At 41.4% G+C, this 19,945-nt stretch overlaps 1 protein-coding gene across 6 annotated transcripts in view; it reads right to left on the reverse strand.

Annotated features, from left to right (window-relative positions):
* Window positions 1–19,945, reverse strand: part of PRKN (parkin RBR E3 ubiquitin protein ligase) — a 1,248,399-nt gene that overhangs the window by 420,894 nt on the left and 807,560 nt on the right. For all 6 annotated transcript variants that reach the window (XM_077813311.1, XM_077813307.1, XM_077813309.1 and 3 more), the window contains one exon: window positions 3,142–3,278. In XM_077813311.1, the coding sequence (XP_077669437.1) occupies window positions 3,142–3,278 (137 nt within the window). The remainder of the gene's footprint in view (window positions 1–3,141; window positions 3,279–19,945) is intronic.

Here is a 19,945-nt window from a genome sequence, read left to right on the forward strand (position 1 = left end):
ATAATCTATTAGTGTGCACAGTGGCACCTGTTTTACTTGAGAGGAAATAATTTCTGAGTCTTCTTCATAGATGCAAGCTAGAAAAAGTTGAGTCAAATATATCTATATTTTCCTAAAGATTAAATGTGAAATGTATACAATAGTGTATTGTTTAATAAGCACTGCCATGATGTTTGGAAATCAACATCAAAGGTTACTGTTCTGTACTTTTCTACTTGAATTTACAGTTGGTGAAAGGTACTGGATTGACAGCTCTAGTGGCTGAAGTCTGCATTGCTCAAAGAAACAGCAGCCAACAGCATGTTTTCCAACATTGCCCCACAGTTTTGGCACTCTGTTCTGATGGACTATCTATAAGAGGAAAGAGGTAGTCAGTCACCAAGGCCCAGATTTTAAAAGGTATTTAAGCACCTAAAAATTGGAGCTAGATGCCTAAGCGCTTCTGAAAATCCCCACCTGGGGCTCAGATTGGGTTTATGATTTGGAGATGAAGAGGCTCTAAATTCTATTTGTACAGGTTGACTAGGGAGTTTTCCTGGGCAATTAGGACTAATACGACCAGCTTCTATAGAATCCAAAGTTTCATTAAAAAACCCTGTATAGTTCTAGACCTTTTGCAGGGGCTGTCAACTCCCATGATTCTATTACGAGTCCCAAGATATGTGATGTTATTCTTGAATTCCCAGTTCATAGAGTCATGCAATTATATGAGAATCTCAGTTTCCAGGGTTGTGGTTTGTTTGTTTTTTTAAGTAAGTTTCTAGTTGTAGTGTGAAGGAATAGGCTAATATACCTTTAAATAGTTTATGAGCACTCTAGTGGTGCTCACTATGTTTTGTGTAATAGAAGCCACCAGAGCCAGCCAGGGAAGCAATGTGTATGTAGCTAGGCCTTCCATGTTTGTGCATATTTATTAAACACAGGTATTTAGGGTCCAGCTGTGCCTATATGGTTCATTTCTACTATTTTTTTGGGTCAAAAGCAAAAGATAAAACACTAGCCTTCATGGCTACAGAGAAAAGCTTGAAAATGTGACCTTAGTACATCCTGAAGTCTCAAAAACCAACAAGGGAAGAAAAAGAAAAATAATATATTATTATTATTATTATTAATCTCATGATTTTTGGATTCTGAGTCATGATTTTTGAGACCTTACGGTTGGTAATACTGTCGTGAAGAGTATCTTTAGAACAGTAAAAAGAGTGTAACCAATACTGTGGTTGAGGACTGGTGGGAGCCCAGCAGCTATTATTCTACTATCAGGCCTGTAGGGGAGCTATATGCATGCTGCCTCAGTTGGGCAGCAGAGCTGTCACTGCTCCCACTGAATCTTTCAGGCTCTCACTACTTTAGACAAAGCCTGTTCCCCCCTTGCCCCTTAGCCAGCTGAGGCAAGGCCCTGAGCACTTGTACTCTACCTCTGTGCATCTTCCTCCCATGCCTTCCCCCAGATCCCTCCTACCACTCAGCTCTAGCAGTACCCACCCCACACCTAGAGAAGGGAGCAGAATATACTTAGCCCCTTATCTCCAGGTAGGGGACAAAAATCACAGATTTACTGGTCCCCTCTCAAAGCAAGGGAACAAGTAGAGCAGAACCCCTGGACTGAGAAAGTGGTGCTGCAAGATGTGTGGGAAGTGCCTAGCACATTGTGGGTATAACAGCAATCAAATACATACATACATACAATGATGCAGCTAGGAGCAGAGGTGAAGAGCCATCAGGTGAGAACATCAGGGCTGAATCTGGGGAAGTGCTACGGGAGTAAGAAGTCTGACTGAGGGAAAGGGCTGAGCTGGCTGCTACAGCTTTGAAGAGCTGCTACTGAGGTAAATGATTAATTTGGGGAGCAAATGGAAGAACTGGGAAGGGAACTGATGTACTCAGAGAGGAAGAGGAAAAAATAACTGATTAATTTGTATGTGGGCAGGGAACTGATTAATTTGTAGGGGGAAGGAGGCAGGGGGACAGAGTAATATTGAATATCCAGACATCATCATGGTAAAAACCAAGGAAGGAACACTGGGGGGAGAACAAATCATCTTAACAAAACTGCACTAGATCTGTTATTTATTTGGGGGTGAAGAAAGGGAAGCTTGTTATGCAATAGCAGATGAGGTTACCATGTATAAAATGAGACTTGGCTAAAAAACAAAAGCAGCATATGCACGGTCATGAAATGTAAACTTGTGGCCATTGCTAAGATGCTGTTGAAATAATTAAAAGCAGCTGAAAATATAGACAATCTGAATTGTTTTTAATTCTTGTAGATTTAGTATCTTTGATGCATGCCCTGACGTAGAATGTCACTCTCTTAAGAAATATCCGCAATTATTCTTCCATTTGTTGATATGAAATGTATTAGCTATTCGCTCTAACAGCCAATGCAAATCCATTTTACTTGCAGCTTGTAAAGTGAAGGGAAGGTAATTTACAAAATAAATTCTAGTGAAGTCCTACACAGCAACTTTGTAAGAGCCTTACTCTCTATGTGACAATGTGATAGATTCAACTTCTTGTCTCTGATCTGCCAAAACAGATCTTTGAGATTCAACATAAATCATCTTATTCTACATAAGCCAAACTTCACTTCCTAGACAGGTACAGTAGATAACATAACACATTCCTTGGATCATCTGTATTTCATTCTATGTAGTGGCAATTAGTAGAGATAACTTCATCAATCAGAAAGCTATTTGAAATTCTTATTACAGTACTTTTCTTATTAGCACTTGAAGATAGGTCAAGAAAGTTAACTTATTTGACTCAAAAGAAGAGATGTAGAAGACATCAAAGATTTATTTATTTATTTTTGACTACAGCCTATTGTGATCATCCGTTAGCTTTAGGATGATGACACACTAATGTGAAAAACTTATGCACTTGCTCATAAAAGAAATGCCCTTTAGAATCAAGTTAATACTCCGAACCCAGTTCACATGCAAAGCAAGAAGGGCCATTTCAATAACAAATATATTTTCCATCAGATGAAACAACTACTAATACACATTATAATTCCATAGATATATTTAAAAAATGACATGCACAAAACCTCATAATTTGATTTGAAATCAACAGTATTTCTCTGCATGTTAGGGCAAGCAGAATTAAAAACAACGAACAAAAAAACCCCAAACTTACCAACACATGGGAGAGAGTAGCCAAGCACAGGATCATGGATGAATCTGCGATCATTCAGCATAGTCACACAGTATAAATGGAAGCAGTCTAGGCAAATGACATGGCGATGGAAGCACTGGAACACCAGCACAGGACTTCTGTTAAAAATACCCAAAACAATGCAATGCTAAGTTATTGTACCCAATATTGTCTAGACCAACTACTCCAAAATATTCCAGTTTAAAAATTCAGTTACCGACTTATTAATATCTGGTTATATAGAATCATATGCCAGCATGGCATTTTGAAGAGATTTAAAGTAGATAAAAATCGGTCAGAGGCAAGGGAGATGAGATAGACTTTCACTGGAAATTTGAAGGAAGGTGAAGGATCAAATAGGCCAAGAAAAATAAATAAAGATAGCTGCTCAAATGAGCAGACACTCCAGAAGACTCTCTCACAAACAGGGTAAGATCATGTATAGGAGAGCCAAGAGGCTAGTGTAGAGAAGGGGCGGGAGAGGAAATGGGATTATAGAGGGATAATCTGAGAGGTAGGCTAAAGAAAGTATCTGAAAGAGTTTATACCCTGCCCTCACACCCCGAAAAAGAGGGCCGGTCTTGTAGTAGCATTACTGGCCACTGCCACGTGATAGCAAGGGCACTGCACTAGTGACAATGACTAGAAGAATTCTGCATGCAGAGTTCAGAGGCAGACAGAATACCTATGGAGGTGCAGAGGGAGAGCACTCAGGACAATTTAGAAGCAGCAGCTTCTCCCAGTGGTGGGGCCAGCCCCAGAAACGACACAAGCAGCAAACATAGCTGCTGCACCAGCAGGGCAGGGAACGCTGTGGTCTAATCAGAACCACTCCCAGTGCCCCTCCCAGGACTCAAACATTGGAGTGTGGATCAGCATTCCAGGAGTTAACATCTTGAACGTGCTTTTGAAAAATTATAATATAATTTTGTTTTTATTTCCCAGACACTTCTGGGATGGGCACCCGAAAATGTATATAACAGCAGAAACAATAAATCATACATTATGACTTCCATACAGACTATAGCCAGAATATCTTACAATTAAAATTTTCTACAGCAAGATATAAATTAAAGAAAATCACTATCCATATACATAACCACAGAAATCACTAACAATAGTCTTCTGAATGGCAGGAAGAAAGTTCTGAGACTACTAGCATAAATTAACTAAAGACACCTTTTGGTGGATCTACCTTCATTGTCAATTCTGAAGTAACAACTGTGACAGATTTTGCAAGCCTATGCAGTGACTTTGGAGACAACTGTATTAAAATTTATGAATGATTTATATATGATTGTATTCCATTCCATGGGAGCAACTCTACGAATGAAACAACAGGAGTGGGTGATTATAAGGCAAGTCACTGAGACTAAACAACTCCAGAGAAGTTCTCCCCCATGGGGTAGTTTGCATATACTGGTTGAGGCTGCGTTTTCCAGAGGCTAGGAAACAAAGAAAGGGTTTGATATAAAAGGATGAGCTTGAACTCATTTGTGGCCTTCTTTTTGATCCAGCAAATGGACAGGACCTTCTTCTCTGTGGGAGCCTCAAACCTTCGGGAAGGGCTGGAAAGACATTGGCCTAGTAGGGCCACTGAAGACTGACAGGTGACCTCTGGTAAGATTTTAGCATGCGTATAGGGACTTATTGTTTTTTCTTGGTTTCTTCTGCAATGCTATTCCCATAATAAAAATGTGCTTGCTTAGAAAGAGCAGTAATGGCTGGCAAAAAACACTGTCCATGGCCTTTGGAAAGAAAGCAATACACAGGCACCGGCGGTTATGCAGACTGTCTTGCTGGGAATATCACAGTGTAAGGCAGGGAATTGTGCAGCTTTAACTCCACCCCGGTCAGAAGAAAGTGGGACAAGGGTCCCTGTCCAGAGACAGCTGATGGCTGGAGATCTGAGACCTGACTAGGCACTTCTGGAGTTGACCACAGAGGGGAGAATACAGGTGCAGTTACCTTGAAACTGTGTTAGCAGCTATATCCTTTGATAAAGTTATTCCCTACATAGGGGTTGTGCACTACTTCTTGCCTGTCTTTGGCACCATAGCATTATTGCCCACCCCAAGCATTCAAAAATCAAGAGTCAGGCCCTCAAAACCATGAGATTACCATGCAAATCATGAAAAAATTTGTTCTTTTTATTTGCCTTCTGGGTTGGTTTGTTGGGGGTTGTTGTTTTTTTTTGGTGGTTTGTTGTATTTTTTTAAGCTTTTTTGGTGTACTTCGGACACATTTTCAAGCTTTCCTCTTCAACTATAAGGACTAGAAACATACTTTAAAAAAATAAAAGGTAAGACTTTCAATTATTCCCCTGACCCCAGGAGCTGGGGCTTAAAAAGAAACCCCATCAAATATTATGACACTTGTGATAAAAATTGCAAGAGTTGGCAACACCTCCATAGCGTCTATAATTTTTGCCACAAGATCGTTTGAAACCCCCCATCTAACACTGAACCACTAAATAGCTATGTCCTCAAAGTGGGTATACAACTGCAAAATGTAATCAATAATAATTTCAGATGCTGTATGTAAACGTTTAATCTTTCTTGAAAATAAGCTTCAGAGTCACATACACTGTAGAATTCATGGTAGTGTATTGGTAGCTTTGCTCTGTGTTTTAAAGGATTTCATTGAGTAAAGCAGCTTAAAAACTGAATTAAATAAAACCTCTCCCATACTAATACCTTATTAGTTGCCCACTTGCTGTTCTGAATATAATAAATAATAATGATACAAAGACAGTTGCCAGCCAGAATGAGGAGCTGATCCATGCTCCTCTATCTCTGCCTAGTCCCAAGATAAATAGGAAGAGCTAGAGGAGCACCTATCAGGTCCTTATTCTGTCACAGGGACACCTTTACTACCCCGCTAAATTTGCAGGTGAGGTAGATATCTCAGAGACTTTCTCTCCGGGAAGGAGGATGAGGCAAGATTCCCACCCCTGGAAGCTTCCCATCCTGGGCCATTGGGGATCTTTCCCTTTTAGGGTGTTTGTTGCTGGTGGCCACTACTGTGGTACCTGAGTGTTTTCCAAGTTAGGCGGAGGATCCCTGGACCTGCAACTCACTTCCCCAGGCTTCAGAGGGAAGGTGGATGGTATGTGTGTGAGAGATCTACATGGGGAGTCCAAAATTAGAGAAGCATCTAAAAATCAGTCCACAAATGTAAACAGTGGAAAATGTATCCTGTATATGATCTCTGAAGGCAATACAACATTTGTGCAATTCTTACTTTTTCTATGAAACGTGAACAAAATTTCAACTAACAGAACTGTATTATGTATGTAAACTAGTCAGTTACTCGTGTAAATTACCTATGGTGCCATAATCTCGTTCCCTTGTATGGTGCTGTTCATAACTGCCTTTAAATCAAACAATTCTCCAGAAAGAAAACACATACAAACATTTGTAAAGTGGTGAATATACTGAATGCTCCTTTAGAATAACCCCTACAACTGCCTTTGTGTCTGATTAAATGAGGCTTCACCCTAAGGTAGAACGCTGACTTAGCTTAAGAAGCAGGAAAAATTAGAACATATTGTAATGAGGCTTCTTGGCCTTAAACCTATTTCCTAAATTACTGATACCTCCTAACTTTATCCTCTTGGTCTGTAGAAGGGGGAAAATGAACTCTCTTAGGGTATTAATGAAAATAAATCCTTTATTATTCCATTTTCAAATGTTTCATTGTCCACACTGAAATTGGAGATTTCACTAAAAACGTATGTAGTTCTCTTAGTTTTTGTTCATTTATTCCCCAAACAAAATTCCTCTGACATATAAAACCCAAAGTGAGGTCAGTGGGATGTGTGAAATAAAAGTGTTTTCTAATATCAATAATGTAAATCTGAAATAATATATTTCTTAGAAGGTATTCAGTAGTTGGGCTGAGTTACAACTTTATGAAAACAACCTACACAAAAGATATTCCTAACAGCCTGGGATAACATGCCTCTTACCACTCTAGTGCCTCTTACTGCCCCGTCTGGGGATTAACTCGCCACATGGTCTGATGCCCCTTCCTGAGGCTGCTCAGCCCATCATCTCACTCACTCACTCCATGGCCTCTCTCATACTCCTAAAGCGGTGTGCTTTCCTTTTCATGGCTTAACCCTCTGTCCAAATCACAGGGAAATTCCACCCCATCCTACACTATTATCAAAGTCTCCCTTCATACTGTCTCTAACAGTCCCCAAATTGGATGCCCCTTGTAGGGGAACCTGGGCCCACCTTCTTTCCTGGGTTCCAATCCAGGACCCTCAACCCAGCACCTCAGATCTTCACTTGCACAGTCCTTACTGCTCTTTCACTCGACTGCTTCCCATTCTACCTATTACAGATGCCTCCTCCTCCCGCTCCCTTGTATCAGGTATAGGGTTGCCAGGTGTCCGATTTTTGACTGAAACGCCCGGTCAAAAAGGGACCCTGGCAGCTCCAGTCAGCGCTGCTGACCGGGCCATCACAAGTCTGGCTGGCGGCGCGACAGGGCTAAGGCAGGCTCCCTGCCTACCATGGCTCCATATGGCTCCTGGAAGCAGCGGCATGTCCCTCCTCCAGCTCCTACACATAGGTGTAACTAGGGGGTGGAGCACTCTGTCCCCACCCCAAGCTCCACAGCTCCCATTGACTGATAATCACAACCAATGGGAGCTGCAGGGTCGGCACCTGCAGCCAGGGCAGCATGCAGAGCCGCCTGGCCATGCCTTTGTGTAGGAGCCAGAGGGTGGACATGTTGCTGCTTCTGGAAACTGCCCGAGGTTAGTGCTGCCTGGAGCCTGCACCCCCTCCCGTGTCCCAAGCCCTGCTCCTGCCCTGATCCCCCTCCCACCCTCCAAACCTCTCGGTCTCAGCCTGGAGCACCCTCCTGCATGCCAAATCCCTCATCCCTGGCCCCACCCCAGAGCCCGCACCTGGAGCCCTCACCTCCTCCTGCATCCCAACCCACTGCCCAGAGCCCCCTCCCGCACCCTGAACTCCTCATTTCTGGCCCCTCCCGGAGCCCTCACCCCCTCCCACAGCCCAACCCCCTGAGCTAGACCAATGAAAATGAGCGAGTGAGTGAAGGTGGGGAGAGCAACCAACAGTGGAGGGGAATGGAATGATCAGGAGGCGAGGCTTCAGAGGAGGGGTGGGGCAGGACAAGGGTGTTTGGTTTTCTGAGAGTAGAAAGTTGGCAACCCTAATCAGGTAGTGTGACTGCAGGCCCCTGACTACTTGTCCTCCTTCCCTGCTGCCAGTTCCCTGGCTTTATAGAAGTCCCAGCTGTTTTTGCCCAGGTGAGCTTATTTCTCAATTAAGCCTCATTGCATCCTAGCTCCCCTCCAGGTGCAGACTGTGACTAATTGACCTTTGTTGCCTATATTAACTCCTCCGGGACTAGTGTGGGTTGAGTGCCCCATCACACGACCTCTCTGTCCACCTATTAGGAATATCATCTCTTTTTAAAAAGGAAAATCTAACAGAGAACATTGAAAAGATCCATAATACATCATACTTGTTATTGCGCTAAGGTTGCATGGTTCCTTTGCATTACGTTAGCACTCTGTATTTACTCCAAGGAAACAGAGAAGAGATTTAACATAAAATGGTTTCTGCTTAGTATGGAAATACTCTGTGGCACAACAGTAATCATGTCGCAGCTGTTGTCTGCTCTATATATCCCTCCCCCTGCACACACACACAAACTGAGCAACAGCAAGACACAGATAATACCAGATACATTGCTATAGAATCCCAGCTAAATGGAGAAAGATATGAAGACTGATCTTGTTTAGATAAGACCCCCACTGGGAAATAAATTGTTCTAGTATATCCCAAAATCTCATGACAGGTGTTATTAATGTACTAAAAGTCAGTGCATTATCTATGAATGTGAGGAGCTACTTAGCATAAGGAATTATTTGCAGACACAACAGTGAATTAAATGAAGCATCTTTCACTGCCACCTTATGAAAACCTTGGGCTAAAAGTTTTTTTTTCCTATTAGTCCTTATCCTTCAGCTTTAGAAAGGACTGTGTGAATTATGGTTAAACAGCACACCCCATCTATCAGTCCCTTAAGAAGAAGAAGAAGAAAGCGAGTAGCTGATATGGAGCAAGGGGATATAGATAAAGCCAGTAGAAATTTGTGGGGAAAAAACAAAACATGTTGATAGAATCTGTGAAAATCCCTGGGGGTCATTTTTAGGTGACAGTTGATTTTTTCTCACTGCTGTATCAAAATCTTAACCAAATAATAAAAAAATAGCAGCAGATGTCTATATGGCTGACTTTCTGGGATTACGCTCAGTGAAGCAAAAATGGCCATGTGGGATTCATTGCTTTGTAATAAATAAATCTGAAGGCACATCACTACATCATAACATTTATCCCCACCCACAAGTGGTATATTTATAAGATGCTCGTGAGTTTCTAATTGATTCTTTTATTTTATTTTGGCAGTGTTCTTCTACCTTCAAAGGCTTTCCATATAAATACCATAAAATCATTTTTATTGATAAATGGATCCCCATATACTGCTCCAAAACAAACTTTGTTAACTTACATATAAGTACCATTCAAGAAAAGACAATTACTAAAATACCTGTTTTTAAAAAACAGAATTATTGGAAATCACAAGCTATGGCTACATATACAATTCTGACACTACCCTAAAACACCCATTTCATTCACACAGACACAGTCATTAACAAGAAATATTCTCTATAACCAGCACCCAAACAATCTTAACTCTGTGCCTGTAAAAGAACACAGTAATTAAAAGCTTAAATAAAACAAATGCTCCACTCATCATAGCTTTCTCTTGGAACTGTATAGAAAAACTAATATAATCCTTTTACTCATGCAAAGATTATACAGTCTGACCTTTCATACGATCACATATAATCCACAAATCCAAGATTTAAACCATACAAGACTACTTGAATGAGTGAATCTATCTAAAGTTTCTTATAGAGCCGTCAATAGTAGATAAGCAAATGTAAATTACAAACTTTTCTTACCAAGAAAAACAATTCTGTATACCTCCAGTGAAACAAAAGATATATTTTAAAATAATCAAATTGTTTTTAATGTTCCAACAACTTAATGCTTGGCAGCAGACAGAGATAACAGAAACGAATCATTGCTGCACGTGAGTGATCTCCTATTACATGTACAGTAAACACTAAAGTCAAGAAGCAAGCATTAAAGCAGACTCAGTGACCCAGAAGCTGCAGACAGCAACCTGTGAGCAACAATGCAGACAAGTAGGAACTTACACCTGTGCTAGACACATGAAGTGGGAGCCAAGACCTTACAAGATAAGGACAATGATAAAGAGAGCAAGAAAAAGAAATCTCAGTGAGCGACACATTGTTAGACTGAAGGGAACATCTTTTATGGGAACTCAGGCACCAGTATAACATATTTTCCCCTGTAACAGCCGTGTTAGTCTGTATTCGCAAAAAGAAAAGGAGTACTTGTGGCACCTTAGAGACTAACCAATTTATTTGAGCATAAGCTTTCGTGAGCTACAAGAAAGCTTATGCTCAAATAAATTGGTTAGTCTCTAAGGTGCCACAAGTACTCCTTTTCTTTTTATATTTTCCCCCGTATACCTAACTACTCTGCTTTTCTCTCTCTAGCCAATGCACTACAAAGCTACAAAAAGTCAGAATATGACAGCAAAACAGTTACAATACATATTTATATACATAACATAATACAAACATTTTAATCATGTTAAAATAATAAAATTATCTGTTTTCATGTGTTTAATCACTTGCCATGTGTCACATCACAAGTCATAAAGTGAAGGTTATGAACAGCTCGAGACATCTGTGTGCAAGCCTAAATTTGCTGGCTGTGGTCTTGTAGAAAAACATGTATTCTGATCCACAGCTGTTAACTTGAAGAGGCATTGCCAAGGATATCAGGCCTGAAATGTGACCTACTTTCTTCTCTTTCATCTGTTTACAGAGTTCGTGCTATTTTACATTTGCAACAATGTGTTTTCCTCCCAATTTTATCATTATTATTATTATTCATATTATTGTAACACCAAGAGCCCTAGGTACAGACCAGGACCCCATTTTATGTTCTTTTATCTAACAGAGACCAGTGCCAGAATACCAGCACTTATAAAGAGCCCTACAATAAGAAACCAGAATACAAAAGTGAGGGATAGGTAAATAAAGACGAGTGCGTGTGATGTCAGGTCTTTGCATAGACCCTGATCTGACACAGCTGCAAGTAACTCAGCTGTGAAGTTTCTGTATATGCGATGAATATGTGGAAATGATGATCACCACTGCCTGTAAAAACTGCCCGCTTTGGGCCTGTGTGGAACAGCACCATTCTGAAGAGCTGCAGAAGCACAGTGGTCTTCCCTGCCATCAGATGACACAGGTGGTGGGGTGGAATCCCACATTACATGTGCTAGTACAGATACAGTGGCACACCATAGCTATAAAACCTTTTCACAGGCCTGGGGGTGGGGGGAATGCCAAAGCAGCACCTAACAAATGTAGAGATGACATCCTGAATCCCTTTCATGATTTCTGACACTAAACTGGGAGGAGAGGTAGATACGCTAGAAGGTAGGGATAGGATACAGAGGGACCTAGACAAATTAGAGGATTGGGCCAAAAGAAATCTGATGAGGTTCAACAAGGACAAGTGCAGAGTCCTGCACTTAGGACGGAAGAATCCAATGCACCGCTACAGACTAGGGACTGAATGGCTCGGCAGCAGTTCTGCAGAAAAGGACCTAGGGGTTACAGTGAACGAGAAGCTGGATATGAGTCAACAGTGTGCCCTTGTTGCCAAGAAGGCCAATGGCATTTTGGGATGTACAAGTAGGAGCATTGCCAGCAGATCGAGGGACGTGATCGTTCCCCTCTATTCGACATTGGTGAGGCCTCATCTGGAGTACTGTGTCCAGTTTTGGGCTCCACACTACAAGAAGGATGCGGAAAAAATTGGAAAGAGTCCAGCGAAGGGCAACAAAAATGATTACGGGGCTGGAGCACATGATTTATGAGGAGAGGCTGAAGGAACTGGAATTATTTAGTCTGCAGAAGAGAAGAATGAGGGGGGGATTTGATAGCTGCTTTCACCTACTGAAAGGGGGTTCCAAAGAGGATGGCTCTCGACTGTTCTCAGTGGTACCAGAGGACAGAAGGAGGAGTAATGGTCTCAAATTGCAGTGGGGGAGGTTTAGGTTGGATATTAGGAAAAACTTTTTCACTAGGAGGGTGGCGAAACACTGGAATGCATGACCTAGGGAGATGGTGGAATCTCCTTCCTTAGAGGTTTTTAAGGTCAGGCTTGAGAAAGCCCTGGCTGGGATGATTTAGTTGGGGATTGGTCCTGCTTTGAGCAGGGGGTTGGACTAGATGACCACCTGAGGTCCCTTCCAACCCTGATATTCTATGATTCTGTGTCACAGAGAGGGTGATGCTGTTGTTGCTGCTATCTGACAAGAGATATTGCTACCATATCGGGTGGAGAATAAACTTCTCCATAATCCATCAGTGTGAGCAGAGTGTTGTCCAGATAGCACTCTCCCTGCTGGGCAACATACCATCAATAATGCAGAGTAACTGACAAATCAGTCCCATTCTGAGACAAGATCAGTACATGTTCCTTTACGTAAGATTTTAAATCACCACACTGGCTTTCTTGAACAGAAGAGGAAAAGACCTGAATCAATGGAAGCAAAGGATGACTGACACGATTGAAGAAGACAGATCAAGAATCATCTTGGATCACATCATGATGTCAGTCAGCAGCTGGAGCATGAGGAGAGCAAAGAAGGTGAGAGCAGCAATATAACGTGAAAAGTCCTTTTGGAGAAGTATCGAAGGGCTGTGAACACACATGGCACTTCAGAGAGCAAGGATCCTCCCACATAGTGGAAGAAACACAGAACCACTATTATACAAGGAACTCAAGTGGGTTTATGCCTCTGCACAAGGAAGATCAAGAGGTTCAACATTTAAAAAAAAAAAAAAAGTACCTGCTGCCTTGGGACTGCTCCAGGAATAACATTAGTGGGAAAAAAGCTTATAGGAAGGACTGGTACACCTCTTCAAAGACTATCTCAGTAACGTTCACCATTTTAAACACTTCTGACTCAGAAAGACTGCACCTCACTGAATACGAGCCTGCTTCTTAAATATTGTTCCCTTTTCCTGGAATGTCCTCCCAGATCCTTGTGAGATTTACCCTCTCTCTTCATCTACAAATCCTTCAACACTCACTTCTTCTGATTGGCCTCCCATGCATACTTCCAATCCACCTCTCCATCCCTCTTGCTTGACTTTACTCACTTAAACATCTAACCAATACATATTTTTAAAAATCTATACACTGAATGTCCAAACATGAATGATTACCTAGAGAACCAGAACCAGGAAGATGTGTACATAAAAAAGCACTTAGCTTTCACTGTCTCGCTCATCCTCCACCTCCCCCTTTTAAAAAATTTGTCTTGAAATCAATAAGGCTCTTTGAGACAGAATCCTGTGCATGAGAGTGAATGGGTTGTAAAAGAAGATGAAGAGCTTGTACATTTCGGCAACTGAGGTTGGCAGAGTAAAGGTATGTGTGAATGGGGCATATTGGGGCACTGCTCACATAGGGCAGAGTTAAAGTTGCATGGCCTTAACTCTGCATTGCCTGATTTTCAGAAGTTTGAGTTTTGCTCAACTCAACATTCTGGAAGGGGACTACATATCACCAAGCAACCTTAACTCTGCATTAATGTAGTAGTTTTTTGCCATTGAATCAAGGACTGCTTGGGCAAAGGGCCAGGTCTACATCTGGAAAGCTTCAGCCTGTGGGCTAGCCTGTGACAGTTAGCCTGGGCATAAATATACAAGGAGGAGCAGAAGTCTCCCTCAATGCAAAGCAAGTCACAACTATCATCCCTTGAGCTCCCCTAAGAACAAGAACTGGTCCCTCTTTGCACCTCCTGGGAGGCTAGCCACCCTAAAGAGAGCCAGGAAGAGAAAAGTATGATGCATTATCCTAAGGGATGCTGCCTCATGCACAGTCCCTTGCACTCGACAGAATTCGAGAAGGGACTGTGTCTGTCATGCACACTGTTTTTCCATTGGAAGACTATCCTAGACCCTCCTTCCAAGTCACTTTGAAAATATACTGCAGAGCAGTTACTCTGGGGACAGTAGCCTTGCTGACATGTAAGAAAGGAGAGGAGTTTGGAAAAGAAAATAAGGTGTGAGGGTGGGGGGGTGAAATGAACGGAGGATGGGAAGTGATAGAAGGGAAGCGGGGGAAGGAAGTGCCAAATTAGTTTTCCAGTTTTAAAAAATTACCTGTCAGCATCTTGACAGATCTTTTTCATCTTCCATTTAAAATATGAATACTTAATTAAAATGTTCTGCCAAACGATAACTCAAGGGTGCTTCCTGTTCACCAAGCCGTTGGCCTCAGCCCAAAATATGATTATTAACTCAAACAGGAAGCACTCTCAAGTTATTGTAATAGAGATTTCTTTATAGAAAACCATCAACCAGCAGATGATAACTTTTTGCAGCACTCCCCACCTTTATAATTTAAAGACAATCTTTTTGCTCCTTGGTTCAGACACTACAGCGGCTGAGGCCCAGATACAACTGTCAGAGAGCAAGCCTTCTATTCAAGTACCTCCTCCCAAAAAGGCAAAGGATGTGTCATCTGCTAACAAAACACACTGTATACTCCTCTGAAAGCAGAGTGAGTTAATGCCCCGAACAGTCAATTCCCTCCCTCCCACCCACCCAGACAAGAACTACCACAAGATTACAAGCTTAAGATCATAATGAGAACTGCTTGTTTCCATTGTTTTCTATACTGGTTATAATCATTGTCATGAGAATGAATTAATAGTGTGCTATTTTCTGTTCTTATTACAGTTTTTGTCACAAGAACAAGTACAGAATTTTAATGACAAACATAGTAATAACTGTACTACTTGAAATCTTATAATGCTCTGTACTTTCCTCATTTGTCCATTCCATCTCCTTCTTACAGGTCACTTTTGTTGTGTACAAGAATAAATAAAAACAAATAACCAGTCAGATTAAAGAATATTTTAAAAGTTTAATCAGTACAGTTTATCACAAAGCATGGGAAGTGTCCTAGTTCTGACTGCTTGTGGCCAATGTTATAAAGTGTAATGGGTGAAACCCAAAAGGTTCAGACACATTCAGCTCAGCATCAAAAAGTTTAAATGCTTATATAAAGCTTATCTGACCAAGCTGGTCCACCAAACAGGATCATCAAGTCCCTACCTCCCCAGACCATCCCTGCACATATTTTCCTGAGCTGCTGCATTGTCTTCTTGGAGGCTGGCTGCTCCCCTCTATAGTGAACCTCTGTTTTTTAAAGACGCCACTTTGGAGAGCTGGTTTCACTAAATCTATCCTTATTTGGCACAGGAGGATCCAGCAATAATCCATCCACCACTTGTCCTCCTGATCTCATCTTTTTAAAAGTTAAAAGGGCAATCTAAATATTTAACACTACTTCTATAGTGCCTTTTGCCTCGAGATCTCCAGCCTTGGATGCCCCCAAGTTCATTGTGATACAGTAATAACTGGGAACATGCAAGACTCCTCTTTCCCAAAACATTAAGGGATCTCATAAGAATGGAAACAAGAAACTTGTAATAATGTGGTTCATTCTAGGAATCTATTTAAAGGATCAATGAGATGAAAGGACCAAGCTAACGTGTTTCCATGCCTCTCTGCTGCAGGATACGGCCCATAAATGAGAAGGAGAAGCAGTAGCCTTTGGAAACTGCCTGTGAAATTTATGTTTGGACTATGATGAAGTGCCCTTGGAAGAGGAGACCCAGTGCTAGAGAAGGTGCATGGTGCCCAGCTGCGAAATCCCTCTGATCTTCTAGAAGACCTGGTTTGTCGGTTTGCAGTGTGAGTGTTACCGAACATGAAGTTTCTATTTCCCTTCTTTTCAGCAGCCCCCTCAAAATAAAGTGGTCATTTCCTGACTAAAATATGTTCATTACTCCATTATAGCCTTTCCTTTATATTAGGAAGTAGCCTGGCCTCACCACAGAAGCTATGTTATAAACAGAAACTTCATACATATCCTAGTTAGAGTGGAGAAAAGGAAGGATAAATATGTATCAAAAGCTGCAGAAATGTGCACAGGCATTTATTAATGATAAGCTAGCCCATCATCTGTTCCTTCATGATAGCTCCCTCAGCACAGCTGGATGTACTTATCATGCACTTAAGAGCTAGGATTGGCATCATAGGCTACGAATCAATAAATAAATATAAAGAAAAAGGCAACAGAGTGTAAAACAGATGAAATGGAATTTTGATAATATAATCAATAATGCTCACTTATAATATGGGATACAGCTTCCCACCTCATGCCTCGTGGGAAAGGTGGGGAGTTTGCTGTAGTCCTTTCAGCCCTCTCCTCATCCCTACACACCCACTTACTCACAGGAGAGCAAGAGAGGAGCAGACCCTATTCTTCCCCTCTGTACTGAGCCATGAATGTAGGGGAGTGGAATGGAGTTCTAAGGGACGTACTGGCCGCCGCTTCTCGCAGCTCCCATTGGTCTGGAGCAGCAAACCGCAGCCAGTGGGAGCCTCGATTGGCTGAACCTGCGGATTTTCCCACACAAGCGGCAGAACAAATTTGGGAACCACTGGCCTAGAGGGATTCTCTATGTTTTGAATCTGACTGCCTGTAAGATTATCTTCCATTCTGATCTTACAGAGTTGTTCTCTTATTTTTTGGTTCTTCTAATAAAGTTCTGATTTTTAAGAATCTGACTGGATTTTCTGGGTCTTAAAAATCCAAGGCTGGTTTGTGCTTATCTTGTTTATTCTCAAGTCTCCCCAGGAAAGGGGGTGTAAAGGCTTGCGGGGATATTTTGTGGAAATAGGAACTCCAAGTGGTCCTTTCCCTGTTCTTTGTCTAAATCACTTGGTGGTGGCAGCTTACTGTTCAACGACAAGGCAAAGTTTGTGCCTTGGGAAAGTTTTTAACCTAAGCTGGAAAAAATAAGCTTAGGGGGGTCTTTCATGCGGGTCCCCACATCTGTACCCTAGAGTTCAGAGTGGGGAAGGAACCTTAACACCGAAGTAAGGGGGACCCTGCCCCAGTAGGGGAGGGAGACTCCCTTTCCCACCATCTAAGGACTGCAGGTACCTCCCCCCCCCCAAGGGGGAAGAGGGTAAGAACCCGCAGGGGTTGAGAGGGGCTGGGGCTCAGAGTGAGGAGCAAACCCAGACCCCTTGCCCACTTCCCTCCTTTACTACCTTCCTGGGCTACTAGCGGGGCCAACAACATGCAAGAACAGGGGCAAGGGGTGGCATCTTAGCTCCCTACCAAGACAAGTGCAGGACCCACGAGACTAACATCGGCCATCTTGTCACAACCCCCATAATCCCCTGCAAAAAGCCAAGGCACACTTTTGCCAAGAGAGATTTAACCTGCACAAGTTAAAAACAAAACAAAACACAACCTCCCCCTCATTTAGTATTCAAGTTTATTCAAAATATGGGACAAAGCAACTCAACACTCCTATAATGGTCTGAACCTGAAGCATTTCCTCATACGAATAGTCATACTGAAGCCAATAAAGCTACTTAGGCAGTTTTATTTCAGGCTGTAGAATAGGGCCTGAAATAAATGAAAGCTCTTTACATTTAATTCTATTGATAAAGGAACTTACCAAAAGATGCCTGGGGATCTAGGTGATAGGAAATCCCCTCTGTTTTGCTTTAAATCATTAAATTGAAATTAGTTATTTTTTTAAAATTAGTTTGGGTATGATGTGTAGCAATTGGACTTTAACCTGAAGTATGTCTTTATTTTTATGTGATCTCAATTGGTATTTACATATCTTATCTTGATTTGTACTTGAAAAATACTATTCATGATATGTATCAAAGCTCTGACCCTACAACAAAAATCGAAGACAAATTTACTGCTAGTATCTTTCTAAAACTACTGTACATTAAAAAGACATTGTCTGAGGGAGTTGCACACATTTTCTTTAAAATAAATCCAGGGATGTAGAGTTTTTATTTTTAAATGTATATGATACTTAGAAATAACCTTGAGGATTAAGGTTCTGCTTGGACAAAGCTCAACTCCATTTTTTATCATTTTAATGAAGTAAGAGGAGGATACATAAGCAGAGTTTTCAATCTTCAGATTCTGCCTGTTAGTTTAATAACTCCAATAATAAAATAATAATAATAATAATAATAATAATAAAGATTTCCAGACTCCCCCCAAGACACAAATCTTTATACTGAATTACTTAAATTTAAACAAAGGCTCACTGAGCACTTTGAGACGCTAGGATGTAAAGAGTATAATCTTGGGTGGTCTAATTCTATGGACTCTGTCAAATCTGGATCTTCCTCAAAGAGATGTCCTGTTTGATAGCATTTTACCTGTAAGCTGGAATGCACAAATTTCTGTTGGATGTTTATCATTCTATATTAGAATCTCTGACTCAAAGGAAAAAACAGACCCCAAGGTTCCCTAATGGTGAATCGGGAAACAAAGACCTTAGAATTTGCCATGCCATTTGGATGTGCACATCTATCAGTATATTTTAATAGCTTCTGTACAATATGGATTGATTATTATACTAATAGGGTTAAACATAATAAAAACAGTCTGAAGGGAAATTACAGTAGGTGTCTGATATTTAATTTTCAAATACTTCTAACATCTCTTTTAAAATCTATAAACTATTTTCCTAAAGACTCTTGTCCCTTATGAAGACAGGAATTTCTAATGGCAATGCAAAAATCCTTGAAGTTCAGTGGTGGTGGATCGTTGCACTCCTCTGATACAGAACATACAACTGTGCAAATGCCGTCAGCAGATAAGGTTAATAGCAGCACAATGCTTCTTTGAAGCCATGCATCCTGCTCTCAGGGTCATTTCAGTTCTTTGGAAAATAGTTCAGAGCAGTGATATATTCTCGCTCTGAAGGAGAGTGGCTTGTTGCATTCCACCCAGCCATTTTGATACATATGAGCACAGCATGCGTTTTTGATTCATGCAAAGCAAAGACTGGCAAAAACCTCACCCATAATTTCCTCTCCCAAAGACATTAAAGTAACTCCTGTGTTGTCAATTGGCAGTGACTGATGACACTGTAAGCATCAAAAACTGTTCACTAAGCAAGGGATGAACAGCCTCTCCTCTGACTGAAAAAGGCATCCTGACGTCCTGGCACCGGGCACTAACAATCTAAATTAATAATGATCTCGACACCCCTTCACTTGTTTTTATTAACCATGAGAGGCATGTTGTAAACTGTAGATATCCGAATACTTCCAGAACTTTTACACAAATCCCTGTTTGCACAAGCAATTAGCCCTATAGCATGGGTATTTGTGGGTTCTGCATGTATGCACCACACGGCAGCACAATGTAGGTGGCCAGTTTTTAAAATTTCATCTGAACTGTATTAGGACTACTGCATATGGAGGGTAGGCAAAAGTTCTCTCTGAAAATGTAAGTTTCCTCCAGGTGACAAAACCAAAACACTCACGCACACCCCAGTTACTTGGGACGTATGCAATTATATGATGGTTCAGAGGTTTGGTTCACTTCATCCCCTTTCAACAAAGCTTGCACATTAGAAGTGTCTGAATGCATCCAACTTTTTCTGTTTCCCTTTTCCCATCTCTCTTCTTCATATCCCAGCCTTGCCCCCAGCAGAATCACCTCCTTTCCCACTTTTTCCATTCCACAACTCCTCCCAAAACTCCAAAAGT

The sequence above is a fragment of the Eretmochelys imbricata genome, chromosome 3 (genome assembly GCF_965152235.1).
Source record: "Eretmochelys imbricata isolate rEreImb1 chromosome 3, rEreImb1.hap1, whole genome shotgun sequence".
NCBI classification, from domain to species: domain Eukaryota; kingdom Metazoa; phylum Chordata; order Testudines; family Cheloniidae; genus Eretmochelys; species Eretmochelys imbricata.